We start from the raw sequence: 21,849 nt of genomic DNA, 5'->3' as shown, positions 1-21,849 counted from the left end.
GACTTGAGTCTTGAGTGGCTTTCATGTCATGGGTCAGTTTGCATGCAGGCAGAATATTTATTTGGCAACTGTTCCTCGACATATACTGGTGCGTCTACTGTACATACTCCAACGAGCTGCTGTTCTCATTCCTCCCAGTGACATTATACAATTAGTCATGTTCAATCGGTTTCCTGCGCACTGGTGCATCGTGCAATACTCAGCGACATATGTATCACGAGTGAGGGACGTGTGCGTACCTTTGTGTTCCTTCTTCCTGATGATTGCCAGCTGCTCGTCGCTCAGAGCGCTCGGCCCCCCTATGGCGACCTCGGCGGCGCGCCATGTTTTGATCTCTTGCTCAAAACACCTACCGAGGAAGAACGACGCCACTCTGTTGTACTTCCCTCTACCGTGCGCCTCCACGGCTATGGCCCGAACCGGTGTGTCCTCTCCGAATTGGTACGCCGTCGAGCTGGGCAGCCTTCCCTCCGTTCCTACGAAAAGAATCATCGCCTGCGTACTCCCCGAGATAGCCTGCCGTTTGTCAACGCTCCATTTCCTACCCCGCAGGTCGGTAATGCGGTAGGTGCCAGTATCCGAACGTATGGACATGTTCGCGACGCCGGGCGTTGCGTCGCCTCGTCGGTCTGTCAGACTCGCTGCCACCGCTTGCACCCGTATGACGAGGTACCCGTTGTCGTCGATGTGCCCTTTGGGGGCATGGCGCAGCCACCACTGTGACATGTAGTCTCCGTCGACCACCGTCGAGACCTCCTTCATCCTCCCGCCAACGCTGACCATCGCCTGCCCGGAGACGGACGACTCCGGGAAGTCGGGGAAGCTCGAGAGCTGCGAGGACGTCGGGAGATGGAACGACGCCCCGATCCAGGTCGCGCTATGGCCCTTCTCCAGGATCCTCTTCGCCAGCGCGACCGTCGCACCCACGCGGTCGTTCTTGTCGAAGTACGCGGGGTTCAGGGCGACGTCGAAGAGACCCATGATGCTGAAGATCATGTCTACCGGGCGCGACGACGTGCGCATGAGCGCGCTCCGCCACACCGCGCTCTCGCCCGCCTCGCTCCCGCGCAGGCGCAAGGCCCCCATCGTCGCCCACGCCTGCGGCGCCGCGGGCGTCCCGAAGATGTGCACGGGCACCGAGAAGCGGTGGGTCGCGTCCTTGCCCTTGTCGCGTTTGAACGACATCGTGCCTGCGATCGAGAGCTGGAGGACGTCCGTCGCGTCCGCGAGCGCGCACTTGCGCGCGACGACCTCCGTGATGCGGCCCACGGTCGCGCCGCTGTACGATCCCGGGCCGTACGTCCACTCAAAGAGGACGAGGGAGCGGGGTGGGGCAAGCAGCTCCTGGAGCGTCCATGCGCGGTGGATCCACGCAGTGTCTTCCCCGAGGCTCGCGAGGCGATTGATTCCGCCCGGGAGGATGAGGCAGACGGCGCAGCGCGCGTAGACGGCGTGCATCTGCTGGATCTGCCACGCCTTGTCCTCCTTGCTCGTCTGCATGATGCAGAGACGGTCGAGCCAGAGCAGCTCGACGCCCTCCTGCACGGCGGCGGCGCAGAGGTGCGTGAGGAGGCGGATGTTGATCGGCTCGCCGCTCTCCGCGCCCTTCACGGTGAACGTCGGGCGGGGCGTGGTCCGCGGCTTCTTCGGGGGGTAGCCGCGCCAGACGTAGGAGGCGGTCGCGTATGCGACGTCCTTGGGCGGGAAGTTGAGGTTCGTTTCGTAGATGCGGAGGACGCCTTCGCCCGCGGCGGTGCAGTCGATGAGGCGGATCTCCCCCGCCGTCGCGCATCGGGAGAGGTCCACGGTCGCGCCGTTCAGCGCAGTCAGGGACTTCTCGTAGATCGCCGTCAACTTGAATTTCGGAGCCATGTTGGGTGCGTCTGATGTCGTGCCACGGTGAATAGCTGCTGTGTGGTCGGCGAATCCACTGACCGACCTGAGGGACGAGGGGCAGCACAGGTGGGCGGTGACTGACGTAGATGGTGATCCTGCGCTACATATGCGTCGCAGCAAATGAGCGTGGGTCTCGTTGGAAATAGGACGCGCACAGCTTGCGGTTTGCCTGTGTAGATCGACCCCGCATCGGGAGTATCAATGGTGATCATCAACTGCGCAAGCCACTGGATCGGCGGGATGTGGTCACTGAAGAGTGGTCTAGCTTTAGGCGGTGCTCAGTTTAACCTGCTGCCTTGTTAGCATGCATACATGGCGATATACCACGATTTGGGTATCCCTGTGCAGCATAGTGGTTTTGTGGTGATACAGGTTCTGATATTGATTACTTCGAGATATCGAATGCGTAAAGCGGCGTTATAGTCCCTCATTAGTCACGTAGGTTGACGCGCGCATGCGCAAGCCTACTCCAACTTTTTGTAGTCGTTCTGTGCACAGGACGGTTAGTCAACGTCCGCTTCTCGCAGCCTCGGGTAAGACAATGGGACATACCACAGTAACGAAAGTGCCGTCGGAAAGCGCCTCTTTTCGCTGGACGACGGTGTAGCCGAGGTAGCGCGGCACCCGCCTCAACACGAACCAGTACAGGGCGCCGAAGAGAAGGACACCGATGCCGACAAGACAGTACCTGGAGACACAGATGGTGAGTGCCGATTCGTAAGATGCTAGGGCGAGTTTGTGACATACAGGTAGTAGGGTAATGGGGGCGTGTCGCCTACGCCATTCGAGGGCCGGATGAAGGGGGCGACGAGTACTGCATGAGGAGGTGAGCTTTAGATACGGGTTGTGCTACAGCACGAGACTTACGGAACACGATCGACGCGAGGAAGAAGAACGCAACGGGAAGCCAGACTATGACACGACGTCAAAAACCAGCTTCCAATTTGTGCATGGGACAGTAACATACCCTTGAACGGTCGTGGCACGTCTGGTTTGTGGTACCTCAGCCAGAAGAGGCCCTATATTGCTTGTTAGCATCGTCTGACAGTCGAGTTCAATGAAGTTAGACGTACGATAACGACGAACAAGTTGATCGCCTGAATGGGGTACCCCTGCACGTTCAGGATGAAGGGATACGCGACGTTTGGAGGCGGCGCGATCATGATGATGATCTACCACAATGCTTTCAGCCCAAGCACTCCGAAGCATAACGAACACGCAGACTTACGGAGGGGATCATGTGCAGGACAAGACCGGGGAAGGGCGACTTTCCTGTCGGCCAGTTCGACGCCCAGAACTTGTTGCCGAAGGGAAGTGATAAACCTTCCTTGGCGAGCTCTGCGTTGGGAATATAAACACGTTGCCCAAACACACACGAAATTTTTTGAGGCTCACCTTGGTTTATGCGGGAGAGGGCAAAGGTAACGGTTACGACGTTCCCCAGTGCACTGTACGGACCGTTAATAGAATGCTCGCGCCAGGCATCGGCGGGTACGTACCTCAGCGCGACGAACACGGTGAGTGCCTTCTGCGCTTGGGGCCCGAAGACCTTGCCGAAGAACAAGGAGGCCACCGTCACGCCGGAGTTGATGATCTCTTCCTTCGTCGCGACCCTAGAACATCTGATCAGCTGCAGTATAACGTTGCACCCGCAGCAGCACCACTCACGCAAAGTACGCGACGTTGGCGAGGAGATAGAGGGCGGCGCAGATGCAGAGGCCGAGCGGGCCGGCGATCTTGAGCGTCCGCACGGGGTCCTTGACGTTATTCAAGACGTAGTTGACGTTCGACCACCCGATGTACGAGTAGAGGACCTTGAACATAGCGGTGGCGTACTGCGAATCGGCTCGTCAATTACACGGCTCGTATGTTGATTCCATGTGTAACTGACATCATTACTGCTGTTTGAGCTCCCGGCAAACGCGTTGCGGAAGTTGACGTGCGGGTCTTCGATAGATGTCCTCCCGGAGAGCACGACCCATCCTAGAATGCGACCGGTCAGCGATTTCGAGATTGCTGGGAAGGCGAGTCTTACCGGTGACGACGACGAAGAGCAGGATGACGACCTTGAATACGCTGAGGCCCTGCGCTCAAAATCAGTATGACACGTAATGAATCGCAACGCATATAGTCAACGTACGTTCATCACGAAGACTCCGATCCGTGGTGTCAGTCCATGCAGAAGTACGGCGAAGCAGATGGCTAAGATATGGCGTAAGTAGAGGGATTGAGAAAGAAACCGACATACTCACTGCCGACTGCGATTCCGCGCGTAGTCCATCGGGTCGCTTCGTGACCCGCAGCTTCCAGGATGCTGCCGAAATATTAGTAGGGTACTTTCCAGACACCCTCGCGCTGCACGTACTTGCTGGCAAAGACCTGTGCTCCTCGTGAACCCTGTGATATTCAAAAGATAGTTTTGCGGACTTACGATACACCCCGAGGCGGTTAGGCCAACGAGGATAGAGTTCGCGGCGAAGACGTATGTTGCCAGGAAGCGCGGACGCTTGTACACAGCCTCGAGATACACCTTCTCTCCTCCAGACCGAGGGAACATCGTTCCGAACTCGAGCCAGATGAAGAGACCGCAGGCGGAGAGAATGAAGCCGAGAACCCAGAGCATCAGAGACGCGCCGACCGATCCTACGGAGCCCAGGATGGATGATGGTGTCGAGAAGATGCCGGTGCCGATGATACGACCGACGCTTGATACAAATGTCAGTTTTCTACTGCGTATATGCGTCTCTCACTGAACATACATGAGCATCGTGCAACTGAACACCCCGAGATGACGGCCCGCTCCTCCTGCAGTGTCTGCAGCGACTCAGTAAGCACTCGATCTTGAGAATGCGCAAGAAACCGAGACTTACCTTCCTCGAACGAAAGGCCTCCGGGATTGAGGTCGGGGTCATGCTCGGCCGCTTCTGCGACATTTTGCAGAGACGCCTCGTCGTCGGTGTCGAGGTGCGGGTTCTTCGACTTGCCCTCCAGCGACCTCTCGTCCACAGCGTGCTCGGTGGCCTCCGCGGTGCGCGCCGGTCCCGCTCTCGACCCAGAGCGTGGGAAGAGCGCCTTCAAGGGCGCAAGGCTGAGGCGTGCAGGCATCTTCGTCCTTCTGAACCTACCGAAGATGATCGCGAGCGTCGGGTGGACCTACAGCACCGTGGCGGCAGTCAGGAGCGGACAGAACAGGCAGGCGTCCTCCGCCTGGAGGCTCGCGGGCGCAGTATACATATGCACTCCCCAGCAGATCTGGAGACTTGCGCCATCGAAGCGCAACATCGCGTCGCGCACCGAAAGATGCCTCCCGCGCGCGCCTATTCCCTCTTATGGCGCACCCCCAGCGCGCGCCTGCGGGCGGAACGCTCGGGCGCGGCGGAAAATGCGCTCAGCCGGCAACGCAATCACTTAAAAAATTGGTCCCCCCGGGAGGCTTCGTGGCGCAATTGGCTGAGCGCGGGCTGGGCGGAGCTGGAGAGTGCCGAGTCGAGGCTTGGGGAGGTTCAGCAAGAATTGTCCATGCGGTCGTGCCTCGAGAGCTGTGTAGACCGCCTCCAAGCGAATCGCGTCATCTGCTGGTTCCGGCTTCTCATGTACTGCGCTTATGGTCTGCTCGAGGGGTCGATGTCTTCGGATCCGGGATTTCATGGTGGTAGGGAGTCCTGCGGACTCGCGGCGGCGACTGTGAACACTGCGAATCCAATCGTCAAGCTTCCATTACAACACTGTCATAAATACCGTAATACAACATCATGAAGATCGTCACCAAACCCCCTTCCCACCCTTGCTCGAGCACAGACCCCCCTGCGCCTCACTCGATCTTTTGCCGCGAGAACTGCACATCGCAAATATATCAGCATCCATCAAGACCCGCTCCCCGGCCCAGACAGTAGGAACGTACCAAGGTGACGACCGTCCCATCCGCGAGCACCTCCTTGCGCGGCACGTACTCGACGCCAAACCAGCGCGGCACGATCCGCCACGCGGCCCAGTACAGCACGCCCACCGCCATGACCGCGATACCCACGAGACAGTACCTGCCAGCGCAAGGAACACGCACGAACAAGCACGTCAGCGGCAGCGCGCGATGGTGGCGCAGGGAGGGGAGGAAGGGAAACGTACAGGTAGTACGGCAACGGCGGGGTGTCGCCCTTGCCGTTCGCGGGGTGCAGGAAAGGCGCGACGAGCACTGGGGATGGCGCGCATCAGCGAGTGTGAGACAGTTGATGGGAGGGGGACGTACGGAATACGGCTGCTGCGAGGAAAAATACCGCGAGGGGCCACCATACTGCGATGTCGAGGTTCAGCATACCCCGGGCTGCACGGAAAGGCCAGGTTGAGCGTACCTTTGAATGGCCGCGGCGCGTTGGGCTTGGTGTATCTGAGCCAAAACAATCCCTGGTAACGCAAAGCCGTCATCGCCTGCGAGTGTGCTCTCGAGAACGCGGAACTCACGAGCACGATGAACAAGTTAATAATTTGGCCAGGGTATCCCTCGACATCCAGGATGAAGGGGTATGCGACCGACGGCGGCGGCCCGATGATGACGATGATCTGCAGGCGCGTGAGCAGCGCGCACCCGCACGTTGCGCGTGTGGACGTACCGAGGGTATCAAGTGGATGATCAGGCCCGGGAGCGGCGACTTGCCCGTGGGCCAGTTGGACGCCCAGAACCGGTTCCCGAATGGCAGAGGGATGCCCTCCTTGGCGAGCTCTGAGAGGGGCGTAAGCACTGGGTGTGCAAGGCTTGACAGAGTAAGCGCACCTTGGTTGATGCGTGCTGCAGCAAATGTGATGGTGATAACGTTCTGCGCAAAGGCGACATGTCAGCTCAATCTTGAAACGGCTAACGTATGCCATCATGCTTACCCTGTATAGAGACAGAGACGAGTTCACGAAAGACCGTTGATGAGTTTGAGCCACCCTTTTGTAGCCTGAAACTCACCCTAGAGCACTGTGCAGCAGTCAGCCTCTGGAAAAAAAGTCGCAGAGCTGCCAAGGTCTCACCTCAACGCAACGAACACAGTCAGCGCCTTCTGCGCCTGCACACCAAACACGTTCTTGAAGAACAGACTTGCGACCGTCGTCCCGCTGTGCAGGATCTGGTCCTTCGTCGCCGCCCTGTCGCCCCATAGCCCAGTCAGCCTCCTCCCTTCTCCAAAAGCAAAAATACGAGACGCACGCGAAGTAGGAGATGTTGGCGAGCAGGTAGAGCACCGCGCAGATGCTGAGCCCGAGCGGGCCCGCGATCTTGAGCGTGCGCACGGGGTTCTTGACGTTGTTGAGCACGTAGTTAACGTTTGACCACCCCGCGTACGCGTTCAGCACTTTGAACGTCGCGGTCGCGTACTGTGTAGCGCAGATCAGCGAGAGGCGACGAGAGAGAAGAGAGAACAGCAACGGACGTCGTTGCTGCTGTGCGAGCTCCCGGCGAACGCGTCGCGGAAGTTCGCGTGCGGGTCTTCGATGTGTGTCTTCCCGGAGAGTACGACCCATCCTAAGCCAACGCGTTAGCACCTCTATTCTCCGCTGGGGAGGGGAATAGACGTACCGGTGATCACGACGAAGAGGAGGATGATGATCTTGAACATGCTCAGGCCCTGCATACAAAACCCATAAGTAGATGCTCTTGTGCGTGCGATGACACGCTCACGTTCATGACCCACACTCCGAGGCGCGGCGTCAGACCATGCAGGAGCGTCACGAAGCCAATGACTGGAAGAACAGTCAGCACTCCAGTGCCGTATGGCAGGGCAAGAATATCGCGCACCGCCCAGTGCAATGCCGCGGGTGACCCAGCGGTCCGCGCTATGGCCTGCGACGATGAGGATACTTCGCGGTTACGTCAGAATCGACCACATATCAACAACTCAAACAAGGACACACTTTTGGGCGAACACCTATTGTGCAGCATCAACGTCAGAAAAGGTACCACCCGCAAGACTCGCACGATACGCACTATGCAGCCCGACGCGGTGAACCCGAGCACGATCGCGTTGACCGCGAAGATGATAGTCGCCAAGTGTTTCGGCTTCTTATAGACCGCCTCCAGGTACACCTTCTCGCCGCCAGAACGCGGGAACATGGTACCGAACTCGAGCCAGATGAAGAGCCCGCAGAACGAGAGCACGAAGCCGAGGACCCAGAGCATGAGCGAAGCGCCCACCGATCCGACCGAGCCGAGGATGGAGGAGGGCGTCGAGAAGATGCCGGTACCGATGATACGGCCGACGCTGGGAGATTGCGGGTTCGTAAATGGGGGAGATTGGACGCAGGGTGGGTACTCACATGAGCAGCGTACAACTGAACACACCAAGATGGCGCCCCATGCCACCCGCGGAATCTACAGCATGTCTATCAGTATTTGGCAGGCGGTGAGTGCGAGAAGTCTACGCACCCTCCTCAAATGTCAGCTCGCCAGGGTTGAGCGACGGGTCTACAGCAGTCGTAATCTCCCTGGACGCGAGCGACTCCGCATCGCTATCTTCCTTGGACCTTTTGGTGTCCAGCGGGGCGTCCACCGGGACCACATCCGAGGCCTCAGAGCCGCCGCGCCGGCGGGCTCTCCACTGGGAAGGCAAGTACTGCAGCAGCGAGGACATGGCGGCAGCGAACAGGCAGCAGCAGCTAGCAGCAGCGGTACAAGCTCCGGCGGAGGAAGCGGGGATATATGTAACCGGCAGGGCGATAACATGGAGCGATAGGCCGCTACTTAAGAAGCAGCACTGACGTTACCCTGACTGGGAGCATGCGGGGCGCGTCCCGGGCCTTTCGCAATCGACTAGAATCATTGCGTGCATTCTGCGCCTATCAAAAGCGTTGGGTATATCATCAATCCCGTCCACCCGCGCGAATGGAGGCCAGGAACGGCGACCGAGCTGTCGAGGACGGCGCCGCCGCAGTCCACGGGTGTCGCGTGAGCGCATAGTTGTGCGTTTGCGGGCTCAAAGGCGCGATGCGATTTGCTGGGTGAGGATGTCGCGAGAGTGGGGAGCACTGAGCACGCCATACGGGTATATATAGGTGGAGGCAGCTGGATGCGTCGTTCGGGGTGGTGGTGGCTGAAATGCATCGGTGCAGATGTCGAGATCTCACCCGGAGGCAGATTGCTTTCTTCGATCACGTCCATTGATCGCCTTTGATCGCTTCTTCTAGGCCTCCGGCATCTTCCGCCCACTCATTCACGATGATTCACTTCGATGAGGCGGGAGAGCTCTGCAAGTGCGTTGAAGTGTTGATATATATAAGATATTCGACGACGTCGCGTCAACAGTCTTCAGTAGGGGATTGGACCGACCGACTAGAGTCGTGAGCAGATAAGCCCGCCGAAAACAGCAAAATTTGCGATAAGTGGCAGCGAAGACCGGGCTCGAAGACTCGCAATGCGCATGCAGTTATGCATGTGCGACGAATGAGCTCGAACGAGCCATGGTAATTAGATGAGGGTGTTACAGCTGATACTAGAACTCCAACGGGTTCGCCCGATGCCACGCTTATTCGTACGCCCTTCTGAAAAGCTATGAGAACCTGCAGGAGAGACGTGGGATGCCCAAAAACCCTGCGCTACATAGGTTTTCTTGCGGTCAGTTGTTTGTGTATGATCGAGAGAATAGAGCCTGGACGCGCCATCTGCTACGCCACAAATCGCTGTCGGGTGCAGAGCTCGATTAATCGCAGCTTGAGGCGCGTCGTCAATCTCGCGTGGGTACCATCTGTGAATTTGTGTTGCGTTACATACAAGCTTGGTCGCCGCTAGGGCCGTGGTCGCACATAGATGATCCGAGGATAGTATAGAGATTGGATCAAAGCCGGGCCACCCTGTACGATTGCGAGGAAGATTGTTAGTGGTCTCTAAAACAGATGCGATCGTTAAGTCTGGACGTGTATCGGATCAAGCCAGAGCGATAGCTTCGGCGCGTCGCGGGGCGTTCATGACTATGCCACGCGAGGTCGAGTGGTCCGAGGGACATGGCTGAACGCTGGTACAGGCCGCCACGGAGGGGAATCGGACGCCATAAGGTATGCCGCGCGAGACCGTCCCATCCCCAGAGCAGTTATGTCAAGTTGGTCCGGCTTTACGCTGGCGCCGCGTGTTGTTGTATGACAGTGAGCGCATCACCTGCGCACCAAATATGGTCAACTGGCGAACAGTTTATCTAGCGAAGTGAACTAACGTTCGACACCGTGCGCTCAGCTTGTTTCGCCATGACTTGATAAAAAGTAGTCAAACGCGGATATAAGGGCACAGCACGACCGCCCGAAGGTCAAGCGCTCCTATCCGGGACACCCGAAGGCCACAATCGCTGTTAGGAGGTTCAGGTACAGCGTGAGTTCTGTCGAGATGATGTGGTCAAGACATGATGCACGATGAGCGTGCTGTGACGGCGGCTTACTAGTGTATTAGGTTTCGTAGTATGCCGGCACTGTAACAGCCACGACTAGAGAAGGCTTCTTGGCGGTGAGAGATGTCGCGTAGTACACCAAGGCGGTGATTGCGGGTGCGACCCAAGCGCACCGGTGGATGACAAGCGCAAGAGCGGCCCACTTCGTCAATAACCCCGAGTCGCAGGACGTTGCCCGGAGGTCTGCAATGATGTTGACTAGATTTTTCCAGCGCTGATCTTTGTATCCGGGGCCAATGCGAAACTTGTTGTTGTCGTTGTCTGCGGCGCGTCGGCGTCGGACAACAAGTTCGCGGCGGCCGGCCACCGACGAAGCCCGTTCGGGCAGGAGCGCGATTTTGAGCGCCCGAGAAGCATCTCCTCATCGAAGTGGATATCGGGGGCGGGATCGATGTCCGCCCTGTCACTATACGCCGCCGCCGGGCTCGATGGATTCGCGCACGCTTCGACATACGTTCAGTTTCCTTCCGAATTGTGTGAAGAGTCGTGTCGTAGCGTGCCGTGTCCCGAGCAAGAGCTCGATCGCGGGCGGCGCGTCAAGTGGCCTGTCTACAAATAAGTGAGCCACTGGGTGCGCATGCCGTCGAATGGCTCTCACTTTTCTCCCCCAGACCTCGGTGTCTCAGAGTCAACGCCCGTAGTCTGCGCGTCGGCTCGGTTATTCGTCATTCGGTCGGCGGCAGCAATCTTCGTATCTCGTCTGTTCCTAGTCGTCCATGGGTCTCGGTCGTTGCGCGTCGCTCGCGCGACCGTCGACATGCGACTCCACTCGTGACTCTTGTCTTCGTCGGCCAGGTACTCTTCGCCAACCTGAAACAATCCTATGGCGTCTCGGCGACACTCCACCAACGCCCAGAACTTTCACCCAGCACAGCAGGTGCCGGCAGCGTAACGCGGAGCGGCGCATCAGACGAAGACTCGTGGTGGACCCGTCAGATCCTTCGCAAGGCCACCACCCCAGGAGCACCGTCGCGGCAGAAGCAGCATACAAGGTTGTTATGTTTCAGCTGATCGGTTGCCTCCACGAAGCGCAGGGTCGACAGAAGAGGGGCACTAGTGTGGTGCGTGAGAGTAGTTGGAGCCCGAGTCCTCGAGCCTCGAGGCGAACAACAACGCCTGCCGTTTCCGGACAAGGTCCTGCGGAGCTGTCGCGACTTGCGAGTTTGGAATGGGAAAGTATCCATCTCGATTCCTCCTCACAGGCGACCGTCCCGGGAATCGTTCACCACATTCAGGTAGTTTGGGCGGGACGCTCCCTCCACGTGGTGAAAGGAGTACGGATGGTGGACAGTTGGTGCGTCCGTCATGATCACCCCAGGAGTCTCGGCTATTCTGATTCTCGCCCTCTTCCCGCGCGTAGGCATGCATGGAAGCCTTCAGCGGAGATGTATTTCCGCTCGCTTGGCGTACTCGAAATACATACTGCGTAAGGTCAGACAGAGAGCCGGGGGCGGAAGTCTGGTGTTGTAGGTGGGTCCAAAACCATGTGTGTGGCGTTCGCGTGTTACTCGGCTCACCGACAGCACATGTGCAGGGTCGCGACGCCCAAACTTCGCAGCGGCGGCCCGCCGCTGACCCGCTCTATAGATCCAATCCGTCCGCACCCACGCCGAGCCTTCTCAGCCAGGCGTGGCCGCGAACGAATTGCTATCCGCTCCCCCTGGAGTTGTCCACAGCCTGCGATATACGCCGCAAGAACGTGCTGCTCACCCGATGTTGAACAGTTGTTTCTCTGTACGAACTCGACCCGCCGCACAGCGGGGCTGGCCGACGCCCCAGCCTGGGCGGGAGTTCCCAGGCGAGCATGTCAGAGAAGCTTCAAGCCCACGTCGGAGGAAGTTTCCTTGGATGCGTCTGGTGGCCGGAAACGGACGAGTACAAAGCGACTGCCTTTTCCGTCAACAAGCAAAAGTACCGATGGGTCTGGTGATTCTTGATGGGAGAGTAGGACCCCGATAGCAGCAAGTCGCCGTGTCCAGAGGTGAGTGCGATGTTCAGAGCGTCCTAGGACGATGTCCGAACGCATTTACGATGCATGGAGGCCGACAGATAGATGTGGTGTCGAGTTCGAGGACGTGATCAAGCCGGAGAAGGGAGGCGGTGGTGCACAGCTCGGCGCCGGACTGCACTCCCAGGTGGGCGTCTATCCGCCGTGATAGAGCGATTCGCTGAGACCCGGCGCCGTTCCCGGGTCCTGGGAGAGCGGACGAGCATTCTGATGGCGGCCAGCTGTGAGGCCCTCATTTAAAGCAGAGGAGAACAATAAGGAGGCCCCCGTGCTTCCCCTCCTTTTGTTCCCCTCCATTTGGGAAACAAGCCTCGATCCCAGCCGCCATGCCTCCCGCACGCTCGCTCACGCGTCGCAGACGTTCCTCTCTTGCCATGGGTATGTCATCGATCATAATCGTCTCGCGTGAGGATCAACAGCTAACCGAAACGCATCGTGTCAGGCTTGCTCCAAGTCAAGCCAGGAAACTACGGGATCGCCCACACCCTCTCGCCACGGGCACTCACCTTCGCCCCGAACGTTACGCCTGGTACGTACGTCGAGGCCGAGGAGGACTTGAGCGGCGACTCGCCCCACTCTCCCTCCGCCGCCATCTTCCCGCCCACCGCCCCGCAGACGGCTGCACCGTCTCGCCGCCGCTGCCCGCCTGGGAAGCGTCTCTCGCAAGGTTACATCCCCCGCCCGCCAAACGCGTTCATGCTCTTCCGCGCGAACTTCGTTCGTCAAAAGCACGTCCCTGGATCGATCGAGACGAACCACGGATCGCTATCGAAGATCATCGGTGAGTATCTACTCCTGCTGGTGTATGCTGTTCGTCAACTCACATCGTCACTTCCTCAGGAAACTGCTGGCGCGCTCTTCCCCTCGACGAGAAGAAGTACTGGGAGCTCGAAGCGAAGCGGGAGAAGGCGGCCCACAGGGAGCGCTGGCCAACGTATCGCTTCCGCCCCGTTCACAACAAGAAGAAAAAGGCAGGGACAGCAGCCACCAAGGCCACCGCCTCTGGCAGCACCAACGGCAGACGCAAGGACAAGCTTCCCACCCTCCCCGCGGAGGAGGAGCGTTGCGAGGCTGTTGCGCACTTCTTGCTCGAGGGCAAGAAGGGTGAGGAGCTCGCGGAGGCAGTGCGGCAGCTCGACATGGCGCGCGCAATGTCGCGTCCGGAGAGCGCCTCCTCCGACTTCGATATCAGCCCCTGGTCGCAGCCTAGTGCACCCGCGTATCTGCAGCGCCGACCGTCATCTGTTCCCCCGCCGTCCACGCTCTTCCACCCCGGACACCCGATCACGCTGCCCACCATTCCCTTCTTCGCCGCCCCGGCTCCGCAGATGGCCTTCCCCGGATCGAACCCTATGTTCAACCCCGGTGGCTTCGCCGTGGGCTCGAACAGTGCGCACGGATCCCGCGCCCCGTCGCCCGTCAGCAACATCTCCCGCAACCGCGCGTACCTCGGTCTGCGCCGTGCATCGAGCGTGCAGCCAGTCCCCTCCGAGCGTATGTGGGACGACTACAACGGGTTCTCGGCGCAGCCGCAGTACGGCGCACCCGTTGCGAGCTGGCAGCTCCAGCCGGACGACGAGCCGCTCCCGGACGTGACGGACGCGATCTTCCAGCCGGGCTGGACGAGCTCGTTCAAGGACGAGGCGCCGAGCGCCGACTACGCGCAGGTGGACCCGCGCGCGGCGTCGTACAGCCCGCACGAGCTCTCGCTCAACATCGGCCCGCTCGACAGCTTCGACTTCGCGTCCGCCTCCGGGCCGTCGACCGCCACCGACGGGTACTCCGCGGGCGCGTACGAGTCGCTCGACCCGCACGCGCCGTGGCCGCTCGCCGAGAGCGGGCCGTCGAGTGCCTTCTCTGGCTCGCCCGCGCGCTCCGACGCCTCCCTCCCACACGTCGTGTCTTCGCAGACCTCGGGCATCTGCGCGCCACAGCCGCAGCACGCGCAGATGCAGTTCGACGCGTGGGCGTCGGCGGAGCAGGACGTCGCTTCCCAGCACCAGCCCGTCGAGCACACGCCTGTGCCCGAGGACGCGGAGCGCCAGTTCTCCGCGCTCGTGATGGAGTTCGAGAAGAGCTACCAGGGCGGCGATTACGAGATGTACGGCGCGGTCGACACAACCGAGTTCGACATGGCCCTCGACGCGAGCGCGGTCGATTACGGCTTCTGCCACGCGCCGCAGGAGTTCTGAGCTCGTACCCTGAGCTCGCTTCCTGCCCCCCTCTATTCCCCCACAGCATAACCACAATTGACTTTCCCTACTCATCTGCTTACCCGATCTGGTTTTTCTGCCTCTCGATCTGTCTGTAGCATTGTATACCTCCTCGCCCCGCGCCGCGTCCCGGGTGCTAATACCTCCCCCCTGTAGCCATTATACGCGCTGATCCTGTTCCCGTCCCGCCTCCGCTTCGCTTCGCTCTGTTATCCCGCGCTCGCCTCTCGTCACCCTGTGTAGCAATATTGCCCCGACCCTCTACTCGTACATAGCTTTTTGATGTCCTTCTACTAGATACCTGGTGGCGCCTCTCCATCTGCATACCCTACATGGTGCCCTGGCATTGCTTCCGACCGGTGTATCTATCTATTCAACGTTCAGTACTCGGTGTTTATTGAATTTGCCCTGAGTCTTATACGTCGAGAATGCTGACGCGGAAGAGTGGCGGCGGAGCGCGATCATCTTGGGGAGGAAGAACTGTAGAACTACCGGACGCTTGCACTCTTTGCAAGCCATTGCCAGCCATTCGGGTTTTTGCTGACGTATCGTAACGAGCAAGAATAACACGCAAACATGACATCCGGGGAACTTAACTGCTCGTGCGACCTACATCCTGTGCTAAACTACGAATGGAAGAGCCGGAGCTGTTGACAGCTCGGAGCCGTTGTTAATGTACATATGTAGTCACCGTGCAGCCTTCCGTTCAGATTTGAGCCGCAATGCCTTCCTTCGCCTTGCCTTCTCCCCCGGAGAAAGAAGCGCAAGCTCCACGACTATCGGCTCCAACAGCTTGCTGCTCCAGATCCCTCCTACGGACGAGGCGTTCACCAGGATGCTCTCGCACTGTGCGTGACGGTTGACGAGTCTACTATCTGCATCGATCCCCACCGCCTTCTGCAGCGCCGCGAGTACGACTCGCAGAGCGGCCTTCCAGCCAAAGCCCACTCTGCCCTTGCATACTCCCTCATACCAGGTCGTCACCGACGACCATCTGGTGTATTCCACGCCACGGCCGGCGTGGATGTGCCCGAAGACGTGCAGGAGCGGGCGCACGCGCCATAGCTCGGACCGAAGCGAGTTGCAGCCGGCCCCGGCGGCGTCGAGATGGAATTGCGGCGGGCCGTGCGTGACGAGGATGTCGGTGCGGATCGGGATGGCGCGTACTTTCGGATACCCGCCGCCGCGCTCGTACTGGAACACGCCGCGCTCGCCGCGCCCCGGGGTGTGTGGGGTGCCATGTACGCGGACGTGCCAGCGGTCGCGCAGCTTTAGCCTCACCGACTCGTCTTGGAGGTAGATGAGGTTCGGGAAGTTCGCGCGGACGTAGTCGCGTGCCGAGGATTCGGCGAGCGCGGCGTCGTGGTTGCCGGCGATGAACACCTTGTGCGGATGTGGTTGGCCGTCGAGCCAGAGGAGCGCGTTGTGGAGCTCGGGTGCGCTCCCTGCGTTCGTGAGATCACCAGCGTGGATGAGGATGTCGCCCTCGGGCAATGGCGGGAGCCGATGGTGGGAGTTGTGCGTATCGGAAATGCACACGACGCGGATGACGGGGTCGTCCCGCTTGCGTCTCGCAAGATCCGTGTTGTTGTTGAGGGCCGTGTATGACTTGTATGCACGCTGGACGATCCATCGTCTGGGCAAGTAGACGAACTGCCTCCATAGCGTAGGCACTCCGCGGGGGAAAGCCTTGGGTATTGGGCGGTTCGTGGATGTGACCTTTCGATAGCACATACCGTCAGTTATATTCCTTGCGGTTCTTCGGGAAAATGGTAACTACACACCGCAGCGAGTCGTGTCATGAATCGAATCAGACGCCGACGGGCGTTGTCCATACCGCCAACTTGAACTTGTGCAGTATGAGATGAAGCCGCTGTCGACTTCGCAAAGTTCGACTCGCGATTTTACTACTAGGAGGCCGCTCTGCCAAAGGAGCGTGCTTATGATCTCCCCAGGCCCGCCGTTAGGGTGACTGCTCCTTCCCCCTCGGAAAGATCACCTTCGTCTGCCTAGGGGAGACAAAGGTTGGCCACTTCTTGGTCGGAGAAGGTTGAGACGTTAACAAGCAATTGCAACCCTACCAAGCGCGCGGGCGGGGATATCGGTCACCAATTTCTAGCGCTCGTGCTCATGCTAGTTCTATTCCCGGCAGCTCTTCCGCTCCTCCTCAACCCCCACTCACTCGCGCGCTCACTCACTCAGAGTCACTCACGGATCAGTTCATGCAGTTCATCTATGACTCAATCACATGAATGATACATGTTGGTCAACGTACAAAGCTGCGACTTTACAACGCGCACGCGCCCACTGGAAGGAATGAGCGAAGGAGCGCAGAATCGTGATCAAACGTTCTGGGCCAGGAATACTTGATCACGGCGCAGTAGGGCTGGTGCGTTTCGATTGAAACGTACAGATTGGCATATGATACAACTGGCATTACTCTGGCAGATTATAATCAGTACGGGATACGACTCTCGGAGGGCATGCACCCCATGGGTATCTGAAGTCTCACCGTTCATCCCATGTTGCCTCAGATAGTCTCAGGCGCAGAGCCCTTTCCAGGCGTGATCCCAACTTCGTCCAACCATGACTCGTAGCGCGCAAGATCGTTCCCCAACTCAGCCAGCTCACTCTTGATCATCGGGATGGCGTCCATCCCCAGGACGAAATGCAGCGGCGGTTCTGGGATCGCCGCTACTCGATAGAGCACATCTACGGCCTTTGTCGTTATCCCTGGCGCGACTCGCTCGTTCCAGCCCGCCCGCGTGGTGCTTGGTATCGGAGATGTGAGATATGCCGGGTGTGGCACTGTACGGCACGTATAGCGGCAAGACGTATCTACAGCATACATATATCAACCAAGTTCCTGAGGGTACTATCGTCCAGCGTGGAAGTACTATCGTCAAACGTGGGGGTACTATCATCAGACATGGGGGTACTATCGTCGAATGTGCCAAGGGGACATCGCAGTAGAATATTATCAGCCAACGCCTGCTGCATCCCACAGTCGTCATATGTATACGTAGCAGCATGAGCGACCAACCTAGTCTGCGCGAATTCCACGGTGATGGCCTCCCGGAACAGCCCATCCTGCAGACCGTCCGCACACGCAGCGTTCACGAAGACGGTACCCTTTCCTCCCTCTACAGAAAAGTTCTTCTTACCCCTGTGTACCATGGCGCCCACCGCTCCCGACAACACCCGCACCATTGGCACCCATCCCGTCCTCGTGTCACACACGCGCTCGTACGCATTCTGGAACGGAGACCAGTTCGCATACCCCATCCCGCGTCCGCCATGGATGTGTCCGAAGATGTGCAGGGGCGGGCGGACGCCCCACAGCGCCTGGCGCAGCTGTTCGCACCCGTGTCCGCGCAGGTCCAGGTGCGACTTCGGGGGACCGTGGGTGATCAGGATGTCGGTGCCTGCTGGGATGCGAGTCCACGCGCCTTCGCCGGGTGAGTACTGGAATACCCCCGTGCCCCGTTTTGGTGTGCGCGGGCTCCCGTACAGGTTTAACTGGCGGTTATGCACCGTGAGCGTAGCCGAGGAATCCTCGAGATAGATGAGGTCGGGGTATGTTGCTAGGATAGCGTTGCGGGTCTGGGGAACAGCAAACGCATCGTCGTGGTTCCCGGCAATGAACACCTTGTGGGCATGCGGGGCAGAACTTAACCACGCGAGGGCGGCATGGGCCTCACGTTCAGTGCCCGACTGAGTGAGATCTCCGGCGTGGATGAGAATGTCTCCCGGCGGTAACGGTGGAAGTCGGTCGTGGTTGTTGTGAGTGTCGGCGATGCAGACGATACGGGCAATTGGTTCCACGCGGTGATTCATGCGGTCCCGGACTTGTTGTTCTGCCCACATAGCGTAGGCTCGTCTGGTAAGGGAGAGGATGGGATAGCGGCGGATGTGTTGCCATGTGGGGTAAATCTTGGGGACTTTGCGCCGCGCACCCGTATTCGCCATATCTCTGACAACCAAAACCGTCAATGATTCCTCAGCATAGATAGTGGAGCTAAAAAATACCTACCTTTCCAACAGGTGCAATTCAGATCGTGCTCTCTATCGTCAACGCTGCGGGGAGTCGGGGACAGGCAAGCTCGAGGTGGCAAGGGCGTTGCACTTTCGAGCACCTTCCACACTTAACGAGCCAGCCGTGCGTAGGGCGTGCGGCCGCAGCGCGGTGCTGAACAGAATGAAGCTGTGAACTGTCTTCTGTGACGGGTGTTCAATATCCGGGTCCACGTGGGATGCCGACGGGTCCTGGCTTCGAATTCTCCGAAGTGCTGCGTGTCGGCGTCCAACTTGAAATTGGCGATTGGGGTGACTGCGCACGCCCTCCTCTATGCAAAGTCCATGTCGCACCGGACTTCGAGGCTTCATGGAGCTGCACAAAAGTCCACAGATTTAGCGGTAATCAAATGGGATGAACATGGTTCATGTCAAACATCGTGCTGACCTCGGGCGGGGGTCACGACATTAGCTCTTCACTGTACGTGTACGCCAGCCACTGTATAAAGCGACGAGCAGTGAATACTACTAGCGCTAGCTAGCTAGTTGCAACTCTAAAACCATTCTAAGAAAGGACGCGAGGGGGTCAGTCGGTTGAATCTTCCAATGCAAAGTGCCGAGATCCAATTACTTACAGTGCCCCGGCGTTCGTAACGCAGCCATGCCCTGTAGTGAAGAGTGGTGAGTATTGTTATACCACTACGAATTCTGTAGACGCACCTACCTTACATGCCTATGACGTTGTCGAGTCGTGCCGGCCGCGCCTTACAATAATCTTCCTTTGAGAGGGAAGTGCGAGATCTATCACTATCGGATCCCGGAGCGACCGATCTCGACTTTTCCCCAACGACGAGGCGTTGACCAGCAAGGTGTGTTTGTGAGAGCGAAAGGGCGGATTCGAGTTCCAAAGCGTCTTTCGTAACGCTACAAATGCGACCCGCAGGACGTTGTTCCAGCCAGAGCCACTCTGACAGACCCCTTCGTACTTTGTCTGTTCCGCCGACCAAATGGCGCGTTCGACGCCGTGCCCAGCATGGATGTGCCCGAAGACGTGTAGAAGCGGGCGCACGACCCACAGACGTGCGAGTAAGTGGCGGCAGCCAAGACCCACCATGTCGCGATGGTGTCGCGGTGGCACATGGGTGACGAGAATGTCCGTGCCGTATGGTATGGCCCCCATCCACCGCTTGAGATGTTCTTTAGTGCGGAAGGCGGCCGCGCCCCCACATTGCGTACTAGCCGGCGTGCGCGGAGTGCCATACAGCGAAATGGGGCGACCGTGCAATAGTAGTTCCACTCCGGAGTCTTCTAGGTATATGAGGTCCGGATAGTCTGCAAGAATGACATCTCGCCTCTCGGGAATCGCGAGCGCAGCGTCGTGGTTGCCGGCGGCGAAAACCTTGTGCGGGTGCGGCGCGGAGTTGAGCCAGTTGAGGGCTTTGCGGATCTTAGGTTCCGTCCCTGACTTTGTGAGATCACCGGCGTGGATGAGGATGTCTCCCGGGGGTAGAGGTGGTAGACGGTGGTGGCGACCGTGCGTGTCAGAGATACAAACGATGCGGACGATAGTATCTCTAGGATGATGGAACCCCGGTCGTATCGTAGCTTGGGGTGAGAGCGTAGCGTATGCCTCGTATGCCTGTTGCGCAATGTATTGTATTGGAGAGTAGCGGAAGAGCTCCCATCGCGTAGGAGTCCTTTGCCCGAAGGCCACGCATGGATGAGGTCGAGTCTGAAATTTAAGCGACTGCATAACGTTGGGGATGATCGATGAGGAGCACGCAAGATTTGTTTCAAGAAATGAACGTACTCCTGCGATTCGTTGCAGTAGAGACTGTCCCAGGCGCCGCTTATGCGCACCCATGCGTCCTGAACGATGTAGGTCTTTGTTTGGTACCAACTGTTTGCTTCGCCCGAGAAGGGTTGGCTCGCCTAACGGTTCCAGCCCGCTCAGCGGGAGATTGGGTATCGGTCCTGCTGCCAGTGGTGGATGCTGACAAACGTGTAGCTTACGATAAGCGCGTGGCACTACGTGTCTAGCGCTCACGCTAATTTGGGGGGAGTCGAATTTAGCTGTGCGGCTCTGGTTCGACTCGCATACACCGTTCACAAGTGTCATTTTAAAAATTGCTCACCCCTTGATACAATTGTGCGGCCTGATAGTTGGACGGTAGTCAGTAAGCATCCATGACCCGAGCCCTGGTAGGTCGAGCTCAACTTCGCAGCCATGTCAGGAACTCCACTCTCTCAAGCTTCGGCGCGACTCGAGTCGCTTGTGTGCACGACAGTACTTACCGTGATGCGTACGTCAATAGGGTCTAGAGCTATCATGAGTTGGGACCCAAAAGGAGGACGCATAGCGCATCTACGCACCACCATCGCTCAAAAGAGCAGGCCTGGATAATCCTGAGCCCGCGCAAGCCCATCTCACACATCGCACTTTCTATCAGATGTGGCTTTTGCGAGCCATACAGCATCCGATATCCAAGTAGAACCTTCGAACCTTGCGGCACCGCAACAGTCCGACATGCCCGCCATACGAACGACAAGACAGACCCAGGCACGTTGTGGGGTCAAGCCGCGAGCAATGCGTCCCATTGGGCGCGCTTCGTGCGCCCCCGAGAAATCCTCGGGGCACGGTGGCCAGGAGAGTCCGCGAACATGACATGTCGTGGGACAAGTGACGCGCGCGATACCGCGCTTCCCGACGATGGACGCGCTAGGCCGTTTGTGGGCAGCGCAGATCCCTGTTCCGTGTCCGACTAAATGAGATCTCCGACGCGGGAGAGGACGGACCCCGGAGGAAGCGACGGAACGGAGTCGAGGCCGCCATGGGTGTCGGAGATGCTGCAGAGCGGATGGATGATGCAGCACCGACCCAGGGCCCTGGCGGGCTGGCCACACTCGTGTCGCGATAACGAGGGTGTGCTGCGATGAGGCCGCATTCCTGGAAATTCTACGGTCAGCGTGCACGCACTCACTTTACATGTCACTGCCCCGGTAGGAGGCGTTCGGTCATTATTGAGACGTCCGCGGATCAGTCTTGGACCTGCTAGAAGGTCTCCGTAACAATACCTTACCGCCGCCTGCGTGGAGGGCCTAGAGTTCGCCGTGCGCCTTCGCGGTTTAAAACACGCGAGAACTCGCCCGCCCAAGCACCGCGCAGTAATTCTGCGCGGAATGTGGCGCCGCGACGTAGTGGAGTAGCCACACAGCAGACTGTGTCCGTCTGCGCAGTCTTCCGTGAAGTCTGCCAGATGCCTGCAGAAGGAGGGTTCCGAGGGCTGCCCTGAGTCCTGACTTCGGCTTCTTCGAA

General features: G+C 58.8%; 8 protein-coding genes across 8 annotated transcripts; 2 read left to right on the top strand and 6 right to left on the bottom strand.

Annotated features, from left to right (window-relative positions):
- Positions 1-50: 50 nt before the first annotated feature.
- Positions 51-1,958, bottom strand: TRAVEDRAFT_153021 (uncharacterized protein). Its single transcript, XM_008043966.1, has 2 exons — positions 240-1,958; positions 51-180 (listed from the first exon to the last, which is right to left on the bottom strand). The coding sequence occupies exons 1-2, from the start codon at positions 1,870-1,872 to the stop codon at positions 152-154; spliced, it is 1,662 nt and encodes a 553-aa protein (XP_008042157.1). The 5' UTR covers positions 1,873-1,958; the 3' UTR covers positions 51-151.
- A 308-nt stretch (positions 1,959-2,266) lies between these two features.
- Positions 2,267-5,001, bottom strand: TRAVEDRAFT_73869 (amino acid transporter; the record flags this gene model as incomplete). The annotated part of the gene is made up of 18 exons (XM_008043965.1): positions 2,267-2,384; positions 2,449-2,584; positions 2,644-2,710; positions 2,764-2,808; positions 2,864-2,915; positions 2,970-3,068; positions 3,125-3,234; positions 3,292-3,344; positions 3,396-3,509; positions 3,565-3,731; positions 3,788-3,879; positions 3,932-3,980; positions 4,037-4,098; positions 4,149-4,210; positions 4,262-4,275; positions 4,328-4,601; positions 4,656-4,710; positions 4,767-5,001. The coding sequence occupies 18 exons, from the start codon at positions 4,999-5,001 to the stop codon at positions 2,361-2,363; spliced, it is 1,710 nt and encodes a 569-aa protein (XP_008042156.1). The 3' UTR covers positions 2,267-2,360.
- Positions 5,002-5,685: 684 nt separating this feature from the next.
- On the bottom strand, positions 5,686-8,498 carry TRAVEDRAFT_172358 (amino acid transporter; the record flags this gene model as incomplete). Its single annotated transcript, XM_008043964.1, has 19 exons — positions 5,686-5,731; positions 5,798-5,933; positions 6,019-6,085; positions 6,140-6,184; positions 6,243-6,294; positions 6,352-6,450; positions 6,501-6,610; positions 6,662-6,705; positions 6,842-6,850; positions 6,904-7,017; positions 7,079-7,245; positions 7,302-7,393; positions 7,448-7,496; positions 7,550-7,611; positions 7,667-7,728; positions 7,783-7,796; positions 7,856-8,129; positions 8,185-8,239; positions 8,294-8,498. 19 exons carry the CDS (start codon positions 8,496-8,498, stop codon positions 5,708-5,710), a joined length of 1,680 nt encoding a protein of 559 aa, XP_008042155.1. The 3' UTR covers positions 5,686-5,707.
- Positions 8,499-10,289: 1,791 nt separating this feature from the next.
- Positions 10,290-11,327, top strand: TRAVEDRAFT_30789 (uncharacterized protein). The gene is made up of 2 exons (XM_008043585.1): positions 10,290-10,847; positions 10,897-11,327. The coding sequence occupies exons 1-2, from the start codon at positions 10,727-10,729 to the stop codon at positions 11,307-11,309; spliced, it is 534 nt and encodes a 177-aa protein (XP_008041776.1). The 5' UTR covers positions 10,290-10,726; the 3' UTR covers positions 11,310-11,327.
- Positions 11,328-12,605: 1,278 nt separating this feature from the next.
- On the top strand, positions 12,606-14,772 carry TRAVEDRAFT_153013 (uncharacterized protein). Its single transcript, XM_008043963.1, has 3 exons — positions 12,606-12,684; positions 12,749-13,087; positions 13,147-14,772. Exons 1-3 carry the CDS (start codon positions 12,633-12,635, stop codon positions 14,496-14,498), a joined length of 1,743 nt encoding a protein of 580 aa, XP_008042154.1. The 5' UTR covers positions 12,606-12,632; the 3' UTR covers positions 14,499-14,772.
- A 689-nt stretch (positions 14,773-15,461) lies between these two features.
- TRAVEDRAFT_85401 (Metallo-dependent phosphatase) lies at positions 15,462-16,091 on the bottom strand (the record flags this gene model as incomplete). The annotated part of the gene is made up of 1 exon (XM_008043962.1): positions 15,462-16,091. A coding segment is annotated over one exon (630 nt), but the record flags the coding sequence as incomplete, so codon positions are not given.
- A 1,626-nt stretch (positions 16,092-17,717) lies between these two features.
- TRAVEDRAFT_87584 (Metallo-dependent phosphatase) lies at positions 17,718-18,329 on the bottom strand (the record flags this gene model as incomplete). Its single annotated transcript, XM_008043961.1, has 1 exon — positions 17,718-18,329. A coding segment is annotated over one exon (612 nt), but the record flags the coding sequence as incomplete, so codon positions are not given.
- Positions 18,330-18,785: 456 nt separating this feature from the next.
- On the bottom strand, positions 18,786-20,652 carry TRAVEDRAFT_60211 (Metallo-dependent phosphatase; the record flags this gene model as incomplete). The annotated part of the gene is made up of 5 exons (XM_008043960.1): positions 18,786-18,909; positions 18,982-19,098; positions 19,169-19,199; positions 19,342-20,105; positions 20,547-20,652. Coding segments are annotated over 4 exons (903 nt in total). The 3' UTR covers positions 18,786-18,909; positions 18,982-19,096.
- Between the last annotated feature and the right edge of the window lie 1,197 nt (positions 20,653-21,849).

Source organism: Trametes versicolor (assembly GCF_000271585.1).
Source record: "Trametes versicolor FP-101664 SS1 unplaced genomic scaffold TRAVEscaffold_10, whole genome shotgun sequence".
NCBI classification, from domain to species: domain Eukaryota; kingdom Fungi; phylum Basidiomycota; class Agaricomycetes; order Polyporales; family Polyporaceae; genus Trametes; species Trametes versicolor.
Note: the sequence above shows the minus strand (reverse complement) of the source record. Positions and strands in the feature narration are given on the sequence as shown.